The 22,613-nt window shown below is 38.3% G+C and overlaps 1 protein-coding gene across 3 annotated transcripts in view; it reads right to left on the bottom strand.

Moving 5' to 3' along the window:
* mast4 (microtubule associated serine/threonine kinase family member 4) overlaps positions 1-22,148 on the bottom strand; it is a 110,206-nt gene extending 88,058 nt beyond the window's left edge. For all 3 annotated transcript variants that reach the window (XM_035910311.2, XM_006796878.2, XM_087843883.1), the window contains exons 1-2: positions 21,583-22,148; positions 4,704-4,857 (exon numbers count right to left, since the gene is read on the bottom strand). In XM_035910311.2, coding sequence (XP_035766204.2) covers positions 4,704-4,857; positions 21,583-21,831 — 403 coding nt within the window. In that variant the 5' untranslated portion in view covers positions 21,832-22,148. The remainder of the gene's footprint in view (positions 1-4,703; positions 4,858-21,582) is intronic.
* Between the last annotated feature and the right edge of the window lie 465 nt (positions 22,149-22,613).

Below are 22,613 nucleotides of genomic sequence, written 5' to 3'. Positions count from 1 at the left end.
CTATAAGTTTTAAAACTAACAGCACTCCTCTGCCATATTCAGCTTTGCAAAGCTGAATATGGCAGCTAGATGGCACCAATTCTACTTTTACCTCTCACCCACTTTTATCTGCCATCTTCTATCATAAATCCTCAGCACACAAAGGCAGGGCACAGATGAAGGCTAATTCAGAAGCTCACCATTTAAATTAGCAGACTTCACTGTGAAACTGGATTTTCATGAATTTGAAAAAAATGTCTCGTTTGTATCCACAAGTGTGTATTTTAGTGTCATGTTCAGTTTACAGAATAAACAGAAGAAGAGTGAGAAGGAAGGAAAGATAAGAAGGCTGAGCACAAAACAGAAAGGGAGGAGGTATGTCAAAAACATTTAGCCTAAGGCAGGCCTCCATTTATCAGGTGTGTTTTGCTCAAGATAAGCTAAAACGGGAAGTTTGTCAACTCATTGCATTGCTAACAGCAAAATCTGAATTCAAACAATAATGCTATTTAAGATGCATCTATGTCCAGAAGACGTTTTAATTTCATTTTCAGTTTGAAAACCTACACTCCTGCTAAAAAGCTCTGAGTCACTTAAAACTGTTCCTGTTTTCTGGAAAGAAAAACACATGTTGACATTAGATAAAACAATGAATGTAAGAGGAGCTGAAAAGGCCTCTAAAGATTTTCCATTTAAAAATTAATGAGCTACAGTGCCATTAATAACTCAGTCTTATTCAACATTCCCAATTAATTTCATGTTAATTACATAAATTCAACAAATTTGCTTTTCTGTTGAGATCAAACACTTTTCTAAATGAGCTTTATGAGCGCTACTGATGATGATTATCAAAATGATTAAAGCAATCTTATTTTAAGCAAAAAGAACTACAGCTATAGCTGTTGCTGAGCACAGCACCAGATGTATACATGCGAGTAGCAATTACCTGCCCTATAACCAGGTACGTGTAACATTGTGTCTGTGACATTTCTCTCAAATGTTTTATCTTAATTGCATGCTGGTGAGTAATGCAATACAATTATGATTATGCAATCTGATGTATCACAAGTGGACCACTGTATAATCTAGGATAGGCAGTAATTGCATTATGGCATTACTCTCCCATTACAAGCGTGCAATGCAATGTTCAGAAATTTGGAACATTTACAGAATTAATTAGATCAGTTACATACAGTAAACATTTCTGTTATGTTCATGACAACATATTATTTTACTTTTCAATATTTTTCTAACCACTGTGGTTCATTATATATCTCTAAATGTTGTTCTCTGAAACCCAGTTGTTGATTTCACTCCCATGTGGGAGTAAATCAGCAGACCTGACCCTTAAATAACCTTTAAAGTAGACACAGTGAAATGTCGACTTTTATTGTTGTTGGGCAATAAAGATAGTACTGGTGTAGTAGTCTCATCTTTCTTCTCAAGGTTAACAGAAAATTAAAGGGAAAATTAAATGTTTGGGGAAAATAAGCTGTTTTTTGTTTTGTTTTGTCACATTTCTTTTCCATAGCAGACTAATTATGAATATCAGTATGGGCTTTAGTCAGACAACCGCTTTGTAACAAATAAGGCTATCTGCTCATATCTGCCTATTGTGCTGCAGTAATCCTGACAGTTGCACTGTGATCACTGCTTCAAAACCAAGAGAACTGAGGGGAGACCAAACAGGATGAGGAGGGAAAATTAAAGTCCTTCCTTCCTTACCAGCAAATGTTTTAGAGAGCTAGAGCCCATCACATCCCAGCACAAAGGAAATCTGTCACACACTTGTCAACACTTTCAGAAACAGGGGTGTCAGGGGGGCAGTTTTATTTAGATTTTGAACAGGTATTTGAAAGGTCATTTCCTAGATCTTTCAACCACACCTCTTTGAACCATCATGTGAAATATACTGAAACAAATTAGAGTCTCTACACACACACTGCTTCAGTTTAACACACTGTTTAAATCTAACCTATTACTATGTTCATGCATGCTTCCAGAACCTTGAAGGGTAAAAGAGGCAACCTGTTTAACCTTCAAATTCAATTTAGTCCAACTTGTCTAAATTTAAGCGATTAAGCTACACTGTTTTGTCACAATGTTCACATTACCAGGACAGAAACACTCCTCATCCTGTTTATATCTCAAGCACTTCTGTATTAAGTATATTAAAAGCTGACCGTAGCTTTTATATGAACACAAAAATTTGACTATACTAGTCTTAAAACCTAGTGTATGATGTGGATTTCTGTAAAGATTGCAAGTACTGCCCTGACCCAGGCATGTTGGGTCTGCAGTTGTGCTGTTAACCTAAAGACTCACTAATTTCAAAAACTTTTCCATTTTGATACTAAATTTCTGGTGTATACATCACTGAAGCACACTGTATTCAACAACTTTTCAAAAGCAGTCAGTACCCTGCAGGCTGCAAGCACAAATAATCTATAGCAAAACCCAAGAAAAATACATTTTGAGTAAGAAACAAAAACATCACACTCATCTTGTTCTAGTCAGGAAAAGGGAACTTGCTGTGTGCAGTTTGTTTAGTCTTATGTTTTATGCAGCCCTATTAGTAAAGGCTAATCCTTTTATTCAAAGATGCACCTGATGAAAACAATTTTTTACTGAATGTTAAAAGGTTAGCATTTCAATTAGCAAGCTGGGTCTCCATAAATACGTGACAAGGGAAAAAAATAAGCTGTTCAAAGTCAAGGGGCTTCCAATTACTGAATGGAAGCAAACAAGGCCAGTGAGCACAAAAAACAACCCCTAAACAAAACAAAACATATTAGTACAAAGTGGTGCTGGCCACCACTTAAATTGGCCTAGTGTAAGGATGAAACACCATTCTTTTAGAAGACATTCATTGTGCGTCTTGATGAGCGAGCGACACCTGGTCCCATTTGGATAAAGCTACTGTAATCCCAGATGATACATTATAGAATAAAGGTACTCACTGAGAATGACTTTGTACTTGTTAGCAGCAACTCTTAATTCCAAGTAGATCCAAAATATGAGCAAAGTGCCCCTCACAGCATAACAGAACATACAGTGGTTTTCCATTTATCTGACACCTGTCTCCATCTCTAACAGTTCACCCACTGATATATCCAGACAGATACTGAAACTTGAAGCCGTTTGTTGCATTTCATTTTCAATAGCGCTCTCTCTGACAGTGACAGTGTGGTGTTTCTATGATTTTACTTCCACAGGGGTATGCACTGATTAAATATTTGAGCCTGACTAAAAGATTTGCTATGGGTGAAAATGGGCCAAGGCAGTGTTATAGTCAAGCGTGATGTTGTCTTTCACATAAAATAATGAATGTCGGTCTCAGAGTGAGGAATTAAGGTTATTTATTTCACACTTGTATTGCATTTATATTGTATGTATTTATATAGCGCCAAATCACAACAACAATCACCTTAAGGTGCTTTATATTTTAAGGTAAAGACCCTTCAATAATAAAGAAAAAACAATGAAATGACCAAACACTTGGCGACAGAGAGAAGGAAAAACTCCCTTCCAACAGGATGTCTGGAGAAAGAAACCGCTGAACCAGGCTCTGGGAGGTGCAGCTATCTGCTGCCACCGGTCCGCAGTGATGGAGACTTTGCTTCTAATGCCAAATATTTTTCAAATAGCTTTCTCGTGTTTAAATGTACAACAGCTATTCCAGTACAGCTATTTCTGCATGTATTCAAATGGTTAAAAGGCCCAAGTGCTGCTCTAAAGTTTATGACTTCACCCTTTTCCAACCACATGATACCAAATATTTTTGAACTCACTGTTCATTGTGAGAAAAACATGTTCTGTAAAACCACACATAATGCCAGCAAATAGCCTGCACGTAATTCCACAACGATGCGGTTATGTTTTACAGTTTCACAAGGTGTCCAGTTTGGTGGTATTTAAGACGGATCTGTGGTGTCTGCAGATGATGATGTAATCATTTTGGCTTTAGCAACTGATGCATCACTGATGCATTCTCAAATTTTTTCCTGTAAAAAGGTGAAACTTTTGTTGAATTCCTCGGGCAATGCTCTCTCAGAGTAACACACAGGCACACACTAACACTGAAAATTGTTCACAGTAGGATCTGTGGATTATCCTGATTATTCTGAGTAACCAAGGCAGCTTCTGGAAATACATTTTAAAGTCACTTTTCAATGCTCTTAACACCATAAATTAAATTCCACTGTACTATAAAGCCACTAATAATTGAAAGCAAAAACATCTCCATAGCTGCTAATCACTAATGATAAGAGGGAAAACATGTTCTGGATTAAAAACCTATTCATGATGGATCAGCCAACTATGTTTGAATGATTAAGTGTTGCCTCTGTCTCTGGGGTCAACCACTCTGAATACATTTTCAAGCAGTGGGAAGTGGTGAAAATTACACATGAAGGTACATTTCACTGAGTGGGGAATTATTAAGTGATTTGATGAGGGACTTTTATGTTTGCTTACTGGATCCTTCATGTGGAGTTTTTATTAATGTTTTGGTTACACAGAGAAAGCTTAATTACAGTAAAGGAAATCAGGCTGAACAGAAATACACAAACTCTCCTCTTAAGTGGTTTTAAAGAGTGTATGTCATATGTTTATTATTTGTGTACCCAGACTATGAGTCATAATATTATGGGAATACTTGCTCGTGGATGATGTCAATCTTTCAGTCTAAATCAAACTAGTGAGAACTTTAAAAAAAACATTACCTGTGAGTCCACCTCCGAGGCTCCTCCTTCTAATGTTTCTTCCATCCTCACTGAGATGTCGTTTAAATTTGAGTGCAGGACTTAACCCATGTGTCAGCTCTGGGTTACTGGACTTCCTGAGGTATGTGGAGGGTGGGTAGAGGATGTTATCAAACTAGGAAAAGAACAAAAGGCACAAAGAATTGAAGAATAAAGTTTAGCAAACTTTTTTGGAGGCAAAGCAATACAAGTGCGAAGTTCCAAAATAAACTTTTATATAATGAAAAAAAGAATTTAGCTTGTATAATATTTTTCAGCATTTAATCAGTAATGCAGTACTAGTATGTTGCATTTTAAGAATAATTTTCTATCTTAGGGTGGCTGTAGCTCACGTGGTAGAGTAGGTCACCTACTAATCAAAAGGTTGGCAGTTTGATCCCATCTGCCCCATTCTGGATGCTTGAATAGTATCTCGGGCAAATATCCATCTCACACACATCCTGTATGAATGTGTGTGTGTCAATTTACTTCTGGTCATTAAAGACTCTTTGCTGAAGGAGTCTAAATACATCAGGCAAACCCAAGGACAGGCTTGGACTTCTCAGACAATGTTGAAAGGGAATTGCCAGAGTGTTTTCCAGAAAAGAAACGTTGAGCAAAAAGCTTGTAGCAACATCTGATTAATTCCAAATGTCATTCTTAGTTCAAGAATACTGAATGTGAAAGGGCGTGGTTACATGACAGTCTAAGTACTCAGTGTGCTTTCATTATTCATAATTCATGAGAAATGTTTAAAAGAAAAATGCCCAACTGTTTATGTCAAGAAATATGACAAATCCATTGCTAACACTCCTCATGATACAAGCACAACACATTACAGAAGTCCATTGTATTCTCAGGAGATAATACCTTGTATGAAGCTCAGAACAAATAAAACCTAGGAAGAGGCCCTCCCTGAGAATACAAAGACATACAAGGCTCAGAGCACTCTGCGGAAGGAAATGCCCTTTGCTTCTCTGTGGGATGATTCATGATCCTAAGTCTATGAAGGACAATGAAAACGAACCCTCTGTAGGGTGACATGAGCTCACAGTAAATACAGAAGTCTAAGGCAACAGCTATATAGTAAAAAGAAAGAAAAAGCATAAGCAAATAATAGCTGTACTTTTGAAATGCTAAATACATAAACTTAACAATAAAGTTACCCACTGGTACTAAAACACATTAACAATAAGCACACAGTAACAGGACAGTTTACAGGACCGTACAGAACTGTACCATCAAGATCTTGCGATTTTGAAACGCCCAGGCTCTACAACAGTAATGGTCGTTGTTAAAACATAATATGGTATTTGTGCTGAGGGCAAATATCACTGTGCATATCAGTCTGAGTTGTAGAACTGCTAGACATGATGAACAGCAAACCACGTGCCGCATAGTGGAGAATGCATAGACTTTTAGCTGTGTATAAGCACACACATCAACTGCATTTATACCAAGGTGGCACATAGAGTTCAGTACATGGAAAAGGATGGCTTAAATCAGATATCACCCTGCGTCCACACTCCTGAATCAAATGATTAGTTCATTACCAGGCCTCTCGAGAACCTTAAGACATGTTGAGGAGGAAATTGAGCCATTTAAATCAGCTGTGTTGGATCAAGGACACATCTAAAACCTGCAGGCCACCAGCCATTGAGGCCTGGAGCTGGACACCCCTGGGTTAAATGTACTGTGTGTATTCACAGAATGAATTTGCTATACAATTTAAGCACATGTAATGCTGACTGTATTAAACAAACACAGTGACAAAGACTTTTCATCTGTACTTCAATATTTGAGTTACACTTACACATTTTTTTGGTCCTGATTAAGTCGATCCTGGTTAGGCTACCAGTCTATCACAGAGCCAACACAGAGAGACAGACAACCACACAACTACAGACAGTTTAGAATCACCAGCTAACCTAACAAGCATGTATCTGAATTGTGGGAGGATGTCAGAGTAGCCGAAGAGTCCAGCAGGCACAGGAAGACCATGGACTCAAACCAGGACATCCTTGCTATTGGTATAGCTCCACTGTACTGCCTACAAGTTATCTAGATATGCCTCAATTCCATTATTACTTTGATTTTGTATAACAACAACTCATTCTTTAATGAAAACTGTACGGTAGCACTACATACTAATAAGCTTTACATAAGCTAAGTGAGCGATAAATACAACTTGAATCTCAATACACAGTACTCAGTCTCAAGCATCTTCATCACACTATAATTGCAGGAATACTGTAGTTCACTGCAACCTCCAGTTTCCTATCTGAATGTCCTTTGAAGACTAAAAGGTTCAGTCATCTGTTAAGCTCAGGATTTGGCTGCACCAGCTTTACGTGGATTGGATGCACAGTCTCTGCTAAATCCTTATTTACAACATCAGGTTGCACCATTAAAAACAGACTCACTCACTTGAATAATGTGCAAGATAGTTGCTAGGAAACTATCTGTTTCTCAATCTGAAGCACAGGCCCATCAAAAGCAAACAACTGTGCAAACAGGAAGTATCTGTGGCATCATTAAAATGGTTTTAGGGGCAAGAGATGCAAATCATTAACATGCGTACATGAAGAAATATGTTTTAGAGGTAGTGTCGTGCAAGCTGTTTACAATGAAGTCACTGATCATATTAAACAAAAACTAATCCTTAAGTTAGATATGCTTGGGTTTTTCTGTCTGATACTGATTACCGTTTAATATTGGTTCACTCATGTTTAGTTTCTAATACTGAATGGTAATGTTTTTCCCAAAAGATACTAATAATCGGGTGTTCCAGGGAGAAATCAGAAGCGACTGTAGAGCTGACTCTCTGTATAAATGAAATCGTGCAATAACTGCAATTTCCGTCATAAATATCTACAACAAGCTATAATTCTCTGTTCACGGGTCTGCTACAAAAAATAAAACTGTAGGTAAGAATCCTGATATTTAAGTGGCTTTATTGTAATTTCAACCATGTGCAGTGGTACAGTACACAGTGAAGCGAGACAGCTTTCCTCCAATGGTGCTACATGTAACAGACAATCAACACAGGACTAAATAAATTGCAAATTCTTGCAAATCTAATTTAGTGAGCTGTCCCGATTACAGCTAGCATTTGTGTGTATAAAATTCAGAGTAATTAATATATGTAAACAAAAGTAGCAGCTAATTCAGTATGACTAACACTAATTTAGTGATGTGGAAATAGTTGGTAAAGACTAAAACTAATGTGATGATTTAGCAAAGTGTGACCTTCTGAACAGCTGGTGTAACAGTGCCCAGGTGTTTAAAGGCAAATACATTTAAAATAATCACACATGAACAGATGATTATGTAACTTTCAAGCAAACAGATAATAACCAGACACTGCATAAATAAGCAGCTTACGGTTATGCCGTGAAACAATTTGTGAAAACTCCTGCATCATTCAGTCCTAACTTCTGAATGCCAGCGATGAAAGGTGGCACACGTACAATGACCTGATGGGCGTCCTTTAATCTATTAAAATAACCACGTGACTGCTTTGTGCTTCTACAGCAAAAGGAAGTTGTACAATTTTGCAGAACTTCTCTGTTTCTCAATAACTTCTTTTGCTAGGCGTCATCTTTTACCCAAGGCTGTTTTTCTGAGTTATTCTAGCCTCTTCTATTGTACATATGTATCAATTATTTTAAACAAGAGAAGCAATGTAGCAGTTCTCTTCTGTTAGTTGGACCCTATTAACTATAACTAGCAGATTACTTTGATTTATATGTTTTGCTTTATTTTGCTATTGACTCACTGTACACCACTGATCTTCAGACTTTGACCCTACTACTGTAGTCTAAACATTTGCTTTTCACGAGACTAATCAAACATGAAGTATTGTGTAGTGAATCTTTTGGGAAAGAAATTTTAAAAAAAAGAAGAAGAAGAAGAAGAAGAAACAAGGCTAAGTGTGAACCAGTACAAGATAGAATATGCTACTTAACCCACAGAATATGCTTTTTAACCCACTACCAGATACCATTAGTGATATCCTTATTGTCGGTCTAGAGCTACTAATAACATAGCAGATTGTACATCTGACAATTTTCGACCCAACGCTCTACAAAAGGCTTAAATGTGTAAGACTTGTTATCCTTCTAACCGTTTTCCTTCATGTCACATATGATGCACCATCTGAGGCAGTGCAAACTTGTGGAGGAATGCCAAAGCTGGCACAAGTTTTATATTTTCTGTTTTTCTTGTTGAGCATATCAGTTATCAGTGAATATTTCCCAGACAATGTATCTTTAATTTACGTAAATTATATCCCATCCACTCTGCGCAATAGCTTATTAAAAAGGTACAAGTAAATAAAAATCCAAAAGACTAAAGCATCTGCATACATTTTATGAGACATAGCAGCCAGCCATTTGCAGCTCCCTTTCTGTGTGGACACATTGCAGTTTTGGCAGCAAGCAGTGCCCTTTCACCCATCATTCCTTTCTACCTGCAGCAGAGCCTCGCTGAACTCTGGAGAGCAGGATCAAACCTGACCTGTAGCCTCCTTCCTCCATCATCCTGTTTGCCCTCGGCCTTGCACAGAGTGTACAGTACCAATAGGCTTTTGTTGCCAAAGCAAAAACAAAGAAGGTGGGCTACACAACACAATGCTGGTTGTGTTTACCAACTAAAGAATGAGGCAATCTCAGCCTGCATGTATAAAGACCTTTTTTTTTTTTTTACTGACATGTTTTCATTATCATTGGCTGTTGTGCTACTTTTACTTCAACTGAGACTACTGTCCAATACTCACCAAACAACGCTGTAACCTTGATCGTATTATGAGATTACACGATCTGGCACCATGATACCCCTGTGGTCTACAAAGTCATGTTAACCACTGCTTGAAACTAAGCTTTCAATATTTCCTGTCATTCAACAAACTTAAAAACGTGTAACACTAATAATCAATCCTTGCAACACCTGCACTTTTAACACTTTTAACAGTATTGGAGGCAAATATATTAAGAACCTGACAGCAGATTTTCAGATAAATTAATGCTAAAATATTGATATTTATACAGTATTTACAGCATTACTTGTATTCATTTGGAGTTCTGTTTCCTCTGTTTTTTTTAGCTCATTTAACATATCGCCAGCTAAAATTAACCATTTTCTTTCACATTCAGTAATATGACTTTGGACTTGAGATAACTCAGTAAACACTGAGCCAATGTGCTTTGCTCTACACAACACCCAGGAACAAGGGGTAACACAACACCCAGGAAGTGCTCAGTGGAAGCTGTAATAGAGCAGGCACTTTCAAAAAAATAACTGGCAGGAGATTTCATGAACCATCCATCTACAAACATTCACAGACTGTGAACACGGAAGCACAACAGGTCACAGGCTGAGGAGCTTTGCACACTGTCAATATACTTGGCTTATGAAGAAATACTACCCATCATTTACTTTGCAACTAGCTACCAGAACAAACAATTCAGCTTCATCACTTCACCACAGACATTTATCACATATAAAAACACACCCTTAGTTACAACTGGTTCCTCATAGGATTCCGACTGGTAAGGACCATTGTGGTTCTCCCACACTGGTCTACATCTAATCTTGCATGTATTTGAGAGCACTGTGAGAAGTGAGGTTAGAACAAATTAACATGAAGTTGTTATTACAGACTCAGGGTCAATAAGGAAAAGCAATGAGCCAAGAACACAAAATCAGATCAGATGTCAAAGAATGTAAAAGAAAACAATCAGAGTTCAGTCCTCTACCAGGGCCAATGCACCATACTGTAATTCTAAATTGCAGTATAATAAATGATTACAAGCATAATGGTTCCTTCCTTTGCCCTGACTTCACCTCTCAAATTTCATGAAATCTGGCCAGGTGGTTTCTGTGTAACCATACTGACTTACAAACAGTGCTAAAAACACATGGCTGTCTTGGCAGAGAAATTAAAATATGAGCATTTGCATTAACTGTGCACAGCTGAGAGGGAACAGTTTCACTGAACAGTGAATCAGGCTGACAGTGCAGAAAGCAGAGTTAAAATTCAGGACAGCCTCTGGGTCTGATATGAACCTTTCCCGGACAACACGACAAAGACTAAAGGCACTGCAAGTGGGAAGGACACCCTTTCTGTACAGGTGCACGAGCATTAAAAAAAAGAAATGACAAAGAATGTAGGAAGACTTTCATATATTACACTGACAAACACAAAGACTAAGGTGCAAGAGTGCTAACAAAAACTCCCACCCAGAGGTGGAGTAATGAATCTTCCAGTAGTCCAGGCCAAGAAAACTGTGTTGTTCACATACTTGTATACTACTAGACCTCAAAGCGTAGCTATGAAAACACAAGTACAAGCATGTAAACAGCAGTGTTAATGTTTTTCCACTAATTTTATCAACTTCTTCACTAATTTGCATAGTTCCCTCTTATCAAAGTGATGGTTTCCACACTGAAGTTAGGCATCAGTTGTACAAAGGGAGAACTGGCAAACATTTACAAAGGAAGACATTAATTCTCTTTGAAGATTTTGTGGTGAAGTCGTGTTTATCATTTCACTTAGATAGATGAAAGGAACCCTTTAAAAGTAGGAACAAATTGTTATTACTGTCTTCATTGGTTACTAAGACACCCTGAATACACATTTACAGTAAAACAGGAAGAGAAACCTGGTAGATCAAGAGGCAACACACTTTACCCCTTTCAGTTTGTGCTATCCTGTGTTCTACCAGGCGCTCTTCTCTGCCATTGTTTTCTATCCAGCAGCCACTGAGAACAACAGTGAGAACACCTTTCACTTGCTGTAGTCACACACAGAACATGGTTACAGCTCAAAAAATGATTTCCCCTTCAATTCTGTAAGTTTTCATCAACAACAACAAAAAAACAACTTTTGCTGAAAATGGCTGGAGCCTCTATGACGCAAGGCAGCTTTAGAAGTCGCAATCTACATCTTCTAATACAGTTTTATTATAAACATGATAACACAGGTGGTATTTTGCTATTTTACACAATGAAGTGACATCAGCTCCGATAGGGCTACAACCAGTCAAGTCATTTGAACTCTATTATAATGTTGCGCTTACCATGCGAGCATTTCACCCACATTTGAGCCTAAAAATAGATATGCAGCACAAACTTATGTAGGAGCCCATGTGTAAATAAAAAAATATTACAACATTAAGTCCATGAAGCCCCCAGGTTTTTAAGGAACAAAAATACTGATAACACAACAGAAGCAGAACAGAAACAATGATGTCACAGTTTAATGTGGAAATCTACCCAAACAAGACGAAGAGCAAAGGCAGATCCGTCACCAAGACGGTGAGCTCAGGTGGACTGTACTGTACTTGATACTGTAAACACCACTAAAACTGTTATTAGGCAAAAGCATAAATTAATTTTACTATTATTAACATTAATTATTAACATCTATACCAGCAATATCAAACTCAAATTGTGGGCTAAATACAACACACTTTGATTTTTGGTCAGTGTAGTTTAAATGCAAGTCTAATCCCCGATACTTCCTAATATAAAAAGAAGCAGTGCATTTTCAACAGTTTTTAAACATGGTAGAGAAATGCTTTGTATTTGTATTATTACTTATGTCTATGAGGAAGATCTTTTATCAGTAGGAACAAGAAAGGAAAGCCTTTTAAAATACATTTTAAAGTCCAAAATTTATGCTTTCCGTAAAGAAAATTAGTAGACCAGGTTTGCATCTCTGTCAGGCCAATTCTGGCCCCTGGGCCTTATGTTTGACTCCCATGATCTACACCATCCCCTTTCTGCAGCAGGAAATGTTGTAACAAAACACAAGCAAACCTCAGTTCTGAGAATTTGCATGCTCAGCAAATGTAACATTACCTCAGTTTATTTCCAGAGGTGTTCGGATGGGGAATTCAGGGTGTCAATTTTGCTAGAGTTTAGCAAATACATAGTCTCATTATAGTGTGTAGCTAATACAAAACATTTCTGTGAAGTGAACTTAGTGGACTTCTGAACATGTTCGTTCATTTTTTTTTCCTCAGGGTCAACTGCAGTACAGCAAGCTCTGTTCTGGCCGACCTCATCACTCAGCATCTGCCTTCAACTCTTCCCAAATTCCAATCAGGCCTGAAACTCTCTTCCCTCACAGTCTCTGTTCTTAGGATGTTGATGTTTACACAAAAGAATAACGGTCCCTAAAATTCTCACAGCTCAAATGCTAAACACTTTTCCAAATGTATATTTCAGTTACCTGAAATGGACACTTTACACTGAACAATATATAACTTTGGTTTAGATTGTTTGACCTTTGTATGCTTACACATGGGAATTCAGTTTCCTGTGTTGACAAAATCTAAACTTAGAAAAACACAGTATAGTACTTTCCTTCTCCAGTTTCATACAAGCATCTGTGTTAAGATACGAAGAGCTTCAGCACTGTAAAGAATCACACCATGCATTATTACTTCCACCAAGGAAGTCATATTTTCTTGGAGAGTGTCTTAGAAAAACATTAGTGGACTTTGAGCACTCAAAGCACTTTCATATAACATGTCTCATTCATTCATTCACGCATGTTCACACTCCAATGAATGCATCGGGAGGAACTCTGGATTCACTATCTCTTTATCTTGCTCAAGGATACTTTGGTGTACATAGTGGGGCACCCAGGCCTTGAACAACGAACTTTCTGATTAGAAGATGACCTGCTGTACTTCCTGACCACCTACCACCACAGCATCCAAAACCTGTGGCTCAGGAACATCTGTAAGTCACTTATGCCCATGTGAGATTTTGTGGCAAGAAAAATACTATAAGACGACAAGTGAACAAGTGCTGTCTTCAGAGTTGTGTTTGATGATAACTAGAGTCAGCAGCAGCTTAATTTTGTCAAACATATCATGTTACAGATAAGAATTTATTTTTCTACTTAGGCAGAAAGGAATATTTTTAGGAAAGAGGAACAGACCTAGCTTGTGTTTATTTGACCTTAACACTTCACCTTGACAATCAGTCCTGCTCTTATCTAGGGCTGTCTTTAATATATGCTTGCAGTTCAAAGTTGGTTTGGTTACATAAGGTTTAACTCTTACTTGGATTTTATTTACAGCCTACTGTAAACTCCTATAAAACACTCTTCATTAATTTTATATAAACACTATACAACATCAAATATGAAGTTATAACACAAAATGATGTGTTTACAACTAAATCTACTATACTGTAGAGTTTAAAAAAAACAAATTCCACAATGATAAGGTTCAAACAAGCTTGTTTGTTTAAAAAATGAATAGGATCAAATTCATATCATTTAACAAACCAAGAATAAAAACACAGAAGAATACATTTGACTACTTCCCAATCCAATCAGTGTCTTACCTTGCTTCCCTCAGACGATGTACACAAACTTACAGGTAAATTCCGACCAAGAGACATTTTGTTTGGGTAGCAACAGACTTAAAGACATGGAATACGGATTAAACTGCAAAAGACATGAAAGGGCACGAAAGAAAAGTCAAAAATCACCAATGGATCCCAGAGAGAGAGAGACAGCCTGTTGTAGGAGGAAAAGAGTCTTAACCAGATTCTGTTAATCCTCTTAGACTCAAAGTATACACTGACACTGGATGTCCGTCTAATCACCCTGACTGGCTGCCTGCTTAAATGAATGACTGCTTATTTAGGGAAACACTAGAGGGTTAGACTCGCTGGTGAGAGAAAGAGAGGGAGTTAAACATGAATCTGAAGCAAATATTGATACGCAAGCAAACACTGATGCAATCTGCAGCAGATGACCTCACTTCAAGGAACAGGCCCTCACAGAATAAATAAACAAGGATTGTGTCAGCAAGTTGAGGTGGAAGTGGACGTAGCTGCTGAAAGTAAAGATTTCAATTTGAAACATATACAGAAACGCGACAATTTAAATTTTATTAAGGAATCCAAATTTTTCACATATGATCATCTACTTCTTTCCTAAAGTGTCTACTACACAATCCAAAGCAGAACTTGAAAATTACTACACCCAAGCCATCAGTGTGTGTCAGCTGAGTCATTACTTAAGCAAGCACAGCACAGCCCAACCCAGCTCCAGCTACACTGCATACTAATTTTTACCTGTCTGTTCTTGTCTGCAGAATACTTTAAAAGTTCACTCACTACACGCATCATGAAAAAACTGTTAAGCCAAGGAAATAACGCAATTTGCAGTTAGCAGCTGGTTTCCATTAGTTTCATAAGGTAAAAAGGGCAACCTTGAAACTCACTGGCTGTCTAAAAAAATACTTGCTGCAGGGTAACAAGTATGAGGACAGACACTAAATTGTGGGATTTTTTTTAAATCAATATATAAATAAAACAATGAATTGCTTTGAGAGTCAGCTATAGCCCTAAGCAGCGATTGACTGTATAAGATCTACAAAGAGGCAACAATTAACTGTTGCCGCTTCACATTCAGATTATAGACATTAGACACAGACTTTACTTAATCCCTCTCTTGTACTTATAATTGACAAAAGAAATATCCCAGCTACCACAGGGTAAGAGGCAGGGTGCACCCTGGACAGGTCACCAGTCTGTCGCAGGGCTAACAAAGAGAGACAGACAACCATTCTCACTCACATTCACACCTGTGAGCAAATTAGAATGACCAATTAACCTGACCCCACTAACTACATATCTTTGGACTGTGGGAGGAAGCCAGAGTACCCGGAGAGACCCCACGCAAACAGAACACAAACTCCACACAGGTGTTGGAATCGAACTCATGACCTTCTTGTTGTGAGGCAACAGTGCTCATCATTGAACCACCATGCTGTCCAAAAAAATAAAAATAGTGTATAAAAACAAAAAAAAAGCCAAAAAACTATACTATGTACAGATGATTACTATGTACAGTGCTTTTAAATTTGATAAACAAATCAGCTCCGTAGTCAAGGGATCTTTTTATCATCTACGGATTTTAGCTAAAGTCAAGTCCTACCTGTGCAGGAACGATCTAGAAAGGGTGGTCCATGCTTTTATTACATCACGGCTGGACTACTGTAACTCCCTTTATGCTGGTTTAGATCGTTCCTGTCTGCATCGCCTCCAACTGGTGCAGAACGCTGCTGCTCGCATGCTGACCTGTTCCAAAAAGAGAGACCACATCACTCCGGTCCTCTGCTCTCTCCACTGGCTCCCAGTTGCTTTTAGGATTGATTTTAAAATTTTACTGCTGGTTTTTAAGGTTCTTAACGGTACTGCACCTCCTTACCTGGCAGAGCTTCTTAGCATTTACCGCCCCAGGAGATCTTTGAGGTCAGCAGACCTGATACTTTTAGATGTTCCCAGGTACAGATTAAAGACTAAGGGAGAGAGGGCTTTTGCTGTGGCTGCACCCAGACTGTGGAACAGTTTACCTCCTCACATCAGATTCTCCACAAGCCTAGGAACTTTTAAAACTGCTCTTAAAACTCACCTCTTCTCATTGGCTTTTAGCAAGGTTTAACTTACTGTATTAACTTATTGTTTTATCAGTGAGGTGTTTTATGTACTTGTGTTTTATTGTATTTTATATTTGTATTTTATTGTACAGCACTTTGGTCAGCCTTGGTTGTTTTTAAATGTGCTTTATAAATAAACTTGACTTGACTTGACAGTAAAATACACCAAGAGTTTTATATGTACATGAAGTGTAGTGGGAGTGATAATAGCCTGTATTTCTTTAAAGTATTTTAAGAAGTATTTATTCTGTGTGGGTATTGTATAGTCTAACTGCTGTCAGGAAGAAGGACTTGTGATAGCACTCCGTCCTACACTGTGGCTTTAACAGTCTACCACTGAAGGAGCTGCCCAAGGGGGTGAGAGGTGTTGTCCATAATGGATACAAGCTTGGCTGAAATCCTCCTTTCACCCACCTCCTCTATGGGACTAGCCACGACAGAGCTCGCCCTCTTTACCACTCTTTCAATCGGTTTCCTATCCCTCTCTGTGCTGCCACGTCCCCAGTAGAAAACGGCGTAATAATTCAAGTAAGAATAAAGAATCCTTATAGAACCCTTTTGATTAATTAAGTGGCTGATAAAAGTCAGAAAACTATGAAAAACACTTCCTAAAATGTCAACTCATATCAGAGAAAAGCAGCTTATTCCTGTGGTGTTGAAACTCATAATTAGTCATTTATCAGAATAGCTGACTTTTGATGAATTCATTTGAGTGCTGAAACAGTCAAACTATGAAACTAAAGGCTAAGCCAGTGGAGGAAACTGCATTTGTAGACAGAGGTGTAGTAGAAAGCATATCACATGAAGCACTAGTGTATGCAGAAAAATTATTTGGCTATGAAGTGTGCTTAAACAGACAGTAAGGTTATCTAATATTTATAAAGTGTATCTAAGATGCGAGAATAAACCAATTTCCATACTTGTCTCAGTGGCTGCAGTTTTTATTATTTGCATAAAGAATTGTTTTTTCTTTAAAAGCAAATAGCCAAATAGACACATGTTTTCATGTCACACATGATACATGTTGACATAAAAACACCACCCTTACAGCTGTTTAATCGTCTCGGTGATGAAATTTGCTTAGTCTAACACATGGTTAGTCCTCATCTGAACAAAGTTCGTTCAGACTTTACTGCTCCATAGGGAAGTGCTGAGAACGAGCTGTTTGTTTTCACAGCTGACTAACAAGCTAGTTGTAAATGATTTGACTGCCCCATACAATACACCATTCATGGTAATACATATACTCATGGACACGGCTCCGTGTCAAGAGTCACCACCATCACTAAGCAGCATATAAAGACATTATATTTGTCATATTAAATGCATGCTGTATAGTCAAATGTTTGTGTATGTGGGAGGTATTCCCCTCTTTGTTTTCTACTGCAGAAACAGGTAGAAACGGAGGCTACAGCCTTATCAATTTGTTACCTGTTGAATTTCAGTGTCTGGCTGCTAGGTTGGGGTTGGCAGTCACTCAGCTTTAACATCACTCTGGGTTCTTGGCTAGCTTAGTGTTAGGATGCTGTCTGTGCAGGTCCTTGCAAAGAGCCAAAGTTGTGTTAGCAGTATAAGCAGCCGTTGAGCAACTGTTTCTTTCCTGGTGCAGTTTCTACTTTATCACTGCACTCTTGTCCTTGGTGTAATAAAAAAAAAGGAAATCCATATCCATGCTGCAGACTCCGCCACTATTTTCCTACTCCGGCACATAAACTGAAATCAGCTGATTGTATTGCAAGTACAACTGGAACCAGTAAGCAGGATTGATAGACAGACTAATCATTCCAAGAAATTGGACTACTGGGAACCGGTTCTCTACAATACCAGTTCTCAATTCCTATCCCTAGTGAACAATGAGCTGAAGCTTGCTATAAATGTCCAGATTGCCAAAGTGAGCTGCAGACACAAACAATTCTCTGTGCACCCTCTTTCCTAATGAAACATTATCAAATGTTCTTTTACAAAAAACATTTCAGTCACTTAGGGATTGTTTAATGACTAAAAATGAAATATTTTCTTTATTGAAGTCAGAAAGTGCCAACGTCAGTATGTGGGGAGAATAGCAAAAGTTGTTATTTTTCTTCTTAATTGACTCAAGTCCCTGCAGTTAGGGATGAATTCTAAAGATAAGAAATATTTAGTATCCTTCTGCAGAAAGGATATTTGTTATGGCAACAACAGCCAGGGAAGAACACTATTAAAAAAATGAACAATTGGAAATATCCATATTCTGCTGACCCAACAGGATAGTTAGAAATGAGAAAGTAGGAAACAGGATTTATGATTATGAGAGGGCATAAAAGCAGCAGGATATATAAAGACAAAGAAAACACAATGATTAACAAGCTGACAGATTTCATACTTCAGGAAGCAGTGAGTCAAGATTGTGTGGACAGTAGCTTTGGATAGCTGTCATCTGTAACACCTCTAAAAGCAAGTGAAGCACAGAATATTGGGCCATGGTCTAAAATTTAGGGTTTGTTTTTTCCAAAGCTTTAACACTTGTTAAATAAAATTCATATTTAAGTATTTTGATTGCTTCCTCAGTAGAAATGAACCTACTACTATTTATACTATTGTGTAATTGCAAGAGTAATTAACCATAATGGAGTCTTCTCAGGAACTTGGCTCCAGGGATGAGCACAGAAGCCCAACCCACATGCTGTTTAAATCTTTAGTTAGTGAGGGGCAACCACTGCAACCACAACAACTGGCTCAAAGCGAGGGTGGCCTTAAAAGGAAAACATACTAAAAAAGAGACTTCACAAAAAGACTCGTTTCAGAAAGAAGACGATGTAAGGGACTAGACCAAGGCTCAATATCAGATAAATATGAATCATGTAGAGCTACTCTGGGAACACCCAAGAACAAAAATATTAAATAATAAATAAAATCAAGGAAAGAAGTGATTAATTAATAGCAGCTACTTGCAGCCCTAAATCAGACTGATGGAAAACTGAAAAAAGTCATGTTAACAGCTGCATACTCCAGATACACTGATAAACATGCTGGCCTCTCAAGTGAATGCTGCAGAACTATGAAACACATACAAGTGCTTTATAAACATCCATACAGAGTGTTTGGACAGTGAATTATGGGTGCAACCAGTAGCAATACTTCCAATCTTAACCTTTTCCCAGTAACTGTTTACATACAGCAAGCTTGAGCCCAACTCTGTTAATAAATCTGAAATGTATGTTGCTCATTTTCATCCATTTCTGTTGTCTTGTGCATAAAAGAGAAGGATTATGCGTGGGATAATCTTGTCCTGACTGTAGATAACGTTCTCTGTCACTGCCCACAACCCTGGACAGATTTAGACGTCTGGAACGAAGCACTATGCAATTGTACAGAGATCTTAGGAAGACAGGCATCATACTATCAATGTGGAAACTTACTCTATGAAACATGGCCATACTATCCTTGGAACTTGAAACAGTAGTAAGTCTGGAGACCGAACAGTAACTGAGCTGCTCAGCCTGCTGAAGTCATGTCACACGAGTTCTCAGAAGACTTTCCTTCTTTAAACCCCCGGGGGCAAAAAGAAGGTCATTAGTCAGGGTTCCTGATTAACCCTACAGTAATACCACTGGAAAGCTTCTCTGCACTGACAGGTTATGTGACCTGCTTTAAGGAGTTCCAGGCAGCAACAAGTTGGCTTAGTTCAGTATACCAGGTCAAATTACATTGTTTCTTCTGTGGCCAGCACAGTAGAGGTCAACGGTTTAAAATGAACCTCAAAATGGCATTTGAAAGCAGTCTGGAGAAATCTGCACAGGCTTTATGTGACTCTTTTGCAAAATTAAGGCAAATTCTTTTTTTCTTTTTAAAAATGGATTACATTTGGTTGAAGTTCAGTAAAGCTAAAGTGAAATAAGAGACCAATCTCAGCCCTGCCTCCTCATCTATAACACTTCAGCTCTATTGAGGTAATGAACTGTCAAACTGCTTTTCACCCCAACTAAATTAGCTGAGTATCACTTTTACTAAACATGACACCAACCCAGGGGCATCGTCTTTGGGTTCGTGTGTGTTGGAAAGTCTGTTATGCTTTCAATTACTGATTTATCCATTTTAAAAACCAGCAATTTATAATTAATGAAAATAATTACACACAGAAATCAGGAATCTGATTGGTGTGCAGGAATCAGTTTGTATTCCGATTCCAACAAAGATATGAGAGTTAAAACGTGTGAAGTAAGACATGCAAAACATTACACAAATTTTCTGTATTTCCCTAATGCCTCAAAAATGAGACGACATATGGCATTTTTGTCAACCACACCTACAGCCCTAAGTAATGTTGCATGATATCATGACTTGGAAAATGTTTATGGGTCAGTCGGGAGCTTGCAATAGTCAAACACACCCAGGCTACATTGTGCGTACTGGAGCAAGTTAAACCAGTCTGCAGAAGAATCCACGTAAAGCCTTGTATAAATTAAAAGGCTGATACATGTATTTTGTCTTCCTCATTTTTTCATCTGTTTCCTGAATGAGCACCACTTGGGGTCACAACAGCAAGTCCCAGATTGTGCCATTTGTGTGTTAGCGTTACAGCATAGTTACAGAGCTAACAATGAAACAATTGAAACACATTTGCTCTAAAATCACATTGCATTTTGTGATGAACCTGCCCCCTTTCATTTAATACATAACTTTTTCAAGTTTTGGATATAAGCCATACCCAACATTGTTTTGGTTTATAAAATAGGGGCAGATTTGGACTGGATGCAGTCCAAATCTCCATCCGGACAGTCTTTGTCTTTGAGGTTTAAGAAAACACCTCCAAAGCAGTGGGGAAGACTGACAGGCATTTATTTACAGATGATCTATTTATGCCTCTGAAAAAGGCAGGAGCCTCAGTAAAAACAGAGCAGTGCGCATGTGCTGAGGAATGCATCTCGACTTGAAAACTTGTAAATTGGGTGGATGAAGACAAGAATACATGAAGACATGAATAATAATTTAACTTTGCACTGACTTCATGACAGGGTGTAATCCAGCAAGCATGAGCTCAAGCACAGCTGATCAACTGGTTCACAAATATTTTGACTGTAGGACCAAATGTAAAGAGTTTACCTTCCTCAGGAGTGGTTGCTTTCTTGCTGGATGAGGGGGCAATTAATTGGATGTGTATATCAACGGAAATAACTTTTATTACGGACATTTGAATGTCTAACAAAAACGAGAATGAAAGTATCACATTTGAGAAGCTGGAATCAGTTACTATTTTGGTATTAGCTTTCGCTTTGAAAATTAAATGAATAACCGGTAACCAAAACAGTTGCCATCTAGTCTCTATGTGCTCATAATTAATTAATCGGCCAATCGTTTGGTTTTCTGCGTGTCTGAGTCGACCCTTGTTTTGTTTAGCAGATCACTGTGTTTACCTTTTCGTCTTCCTCTCCTTCCTCTTCGTCTTCTTCCCCATCTCCTGGGGTCTCCTTGTCAGATTCCACATTTCTGCCGTCCTCCACCTCGTTCACATTTTCAAAGTGCAAGCTGAGCCTGTCTTCGCCATCACCATAAACTTTAATGTCCAGAACAGCCGTCATTTCTTCCCCCTCAGACAAGGTTTGGGAGCCCGACGACGACTGGCTCTCGCCGCTTTCAGACACCACAAACTCTTTCTTCTCCATTGCGTCGCCTTCTGGTGCTACTTCAAAACAAAAGGTAGCAATTAATTAACCTGCAAGCACACCTGTCCGGTTCATTATGGTCAGGAGCTGCGAGCCCATTAGAGGACACGGCTTTCTTTTTTCCTCTCTCTCTTCTGCTTCTCCTTCTTCGAGTAAAACCAAAGTCACGACGTTGTCGAAAGTTGGTGATGTCGACTAAAACGTTATTGGACCCTGTTTAATATCAGCGTTACCAAGCAGAGGTGTCCGCTTCGGTTAGAAGGAGCCTCTGTGGATTTTTACGCTCATGACTTCCAAATCAGCGCGTGCCCATGGTGTCTGCGCCTTCCTATCGCGCCAGTACAGCTTGTTGCCCAAAAACTAACCCCGCCCACAACGTGCGAGGGTTTACCAATCAGATCGCAGCAGCCGCCAAACTCTCTACAGATAGCTTTAACCAGCTTTAGATGCATTGGCGGTTCAAGAAGAAATTTGCGAGGGGGACCAGGGTGGGGCCACGGTTTTTTAATGGGACCACAGAACAAAAAAAAAAAAAAAAAAAGGGGGGGGGGGGGCAATAATTACTTTTTTTATATATTTAGTGAATTTATTTCGTTCGAGTACAAATGAAAATAACATGTAACAATTAAACATAAAAATGAGTTTCAAACAAGGGATTTCTAAATCTTTTACTAGATTACTAAACATAAATAAACCTTTGAAAAAATTCTACTTTTTATGCAAGATATTTTTCTTTTGCGTAGTTATGTATTTATTTTGTTATATAGTTATTTTTTACAGCA

The sequence above is a fragment of the Neolamprologus brichardi genome, chromosome 7 (genome assembly GCF_056152115.1).
Source record: "Neolamprologus brichardi isolate AB-2024 chromosome 7, ASM5615211v1, whole genome shotgun sequence".
Taxonomy (NCBI): domain Eukaryota; kingdom Metazoa; phylum Chordata; class Actinopteri; order Cichliformes; family Cichlidae; genus Neolamprologus; species Neolamprologus brichardi.
This window is presented reverse-complemented; position numbering and strand designations above follow the sequence as displayed.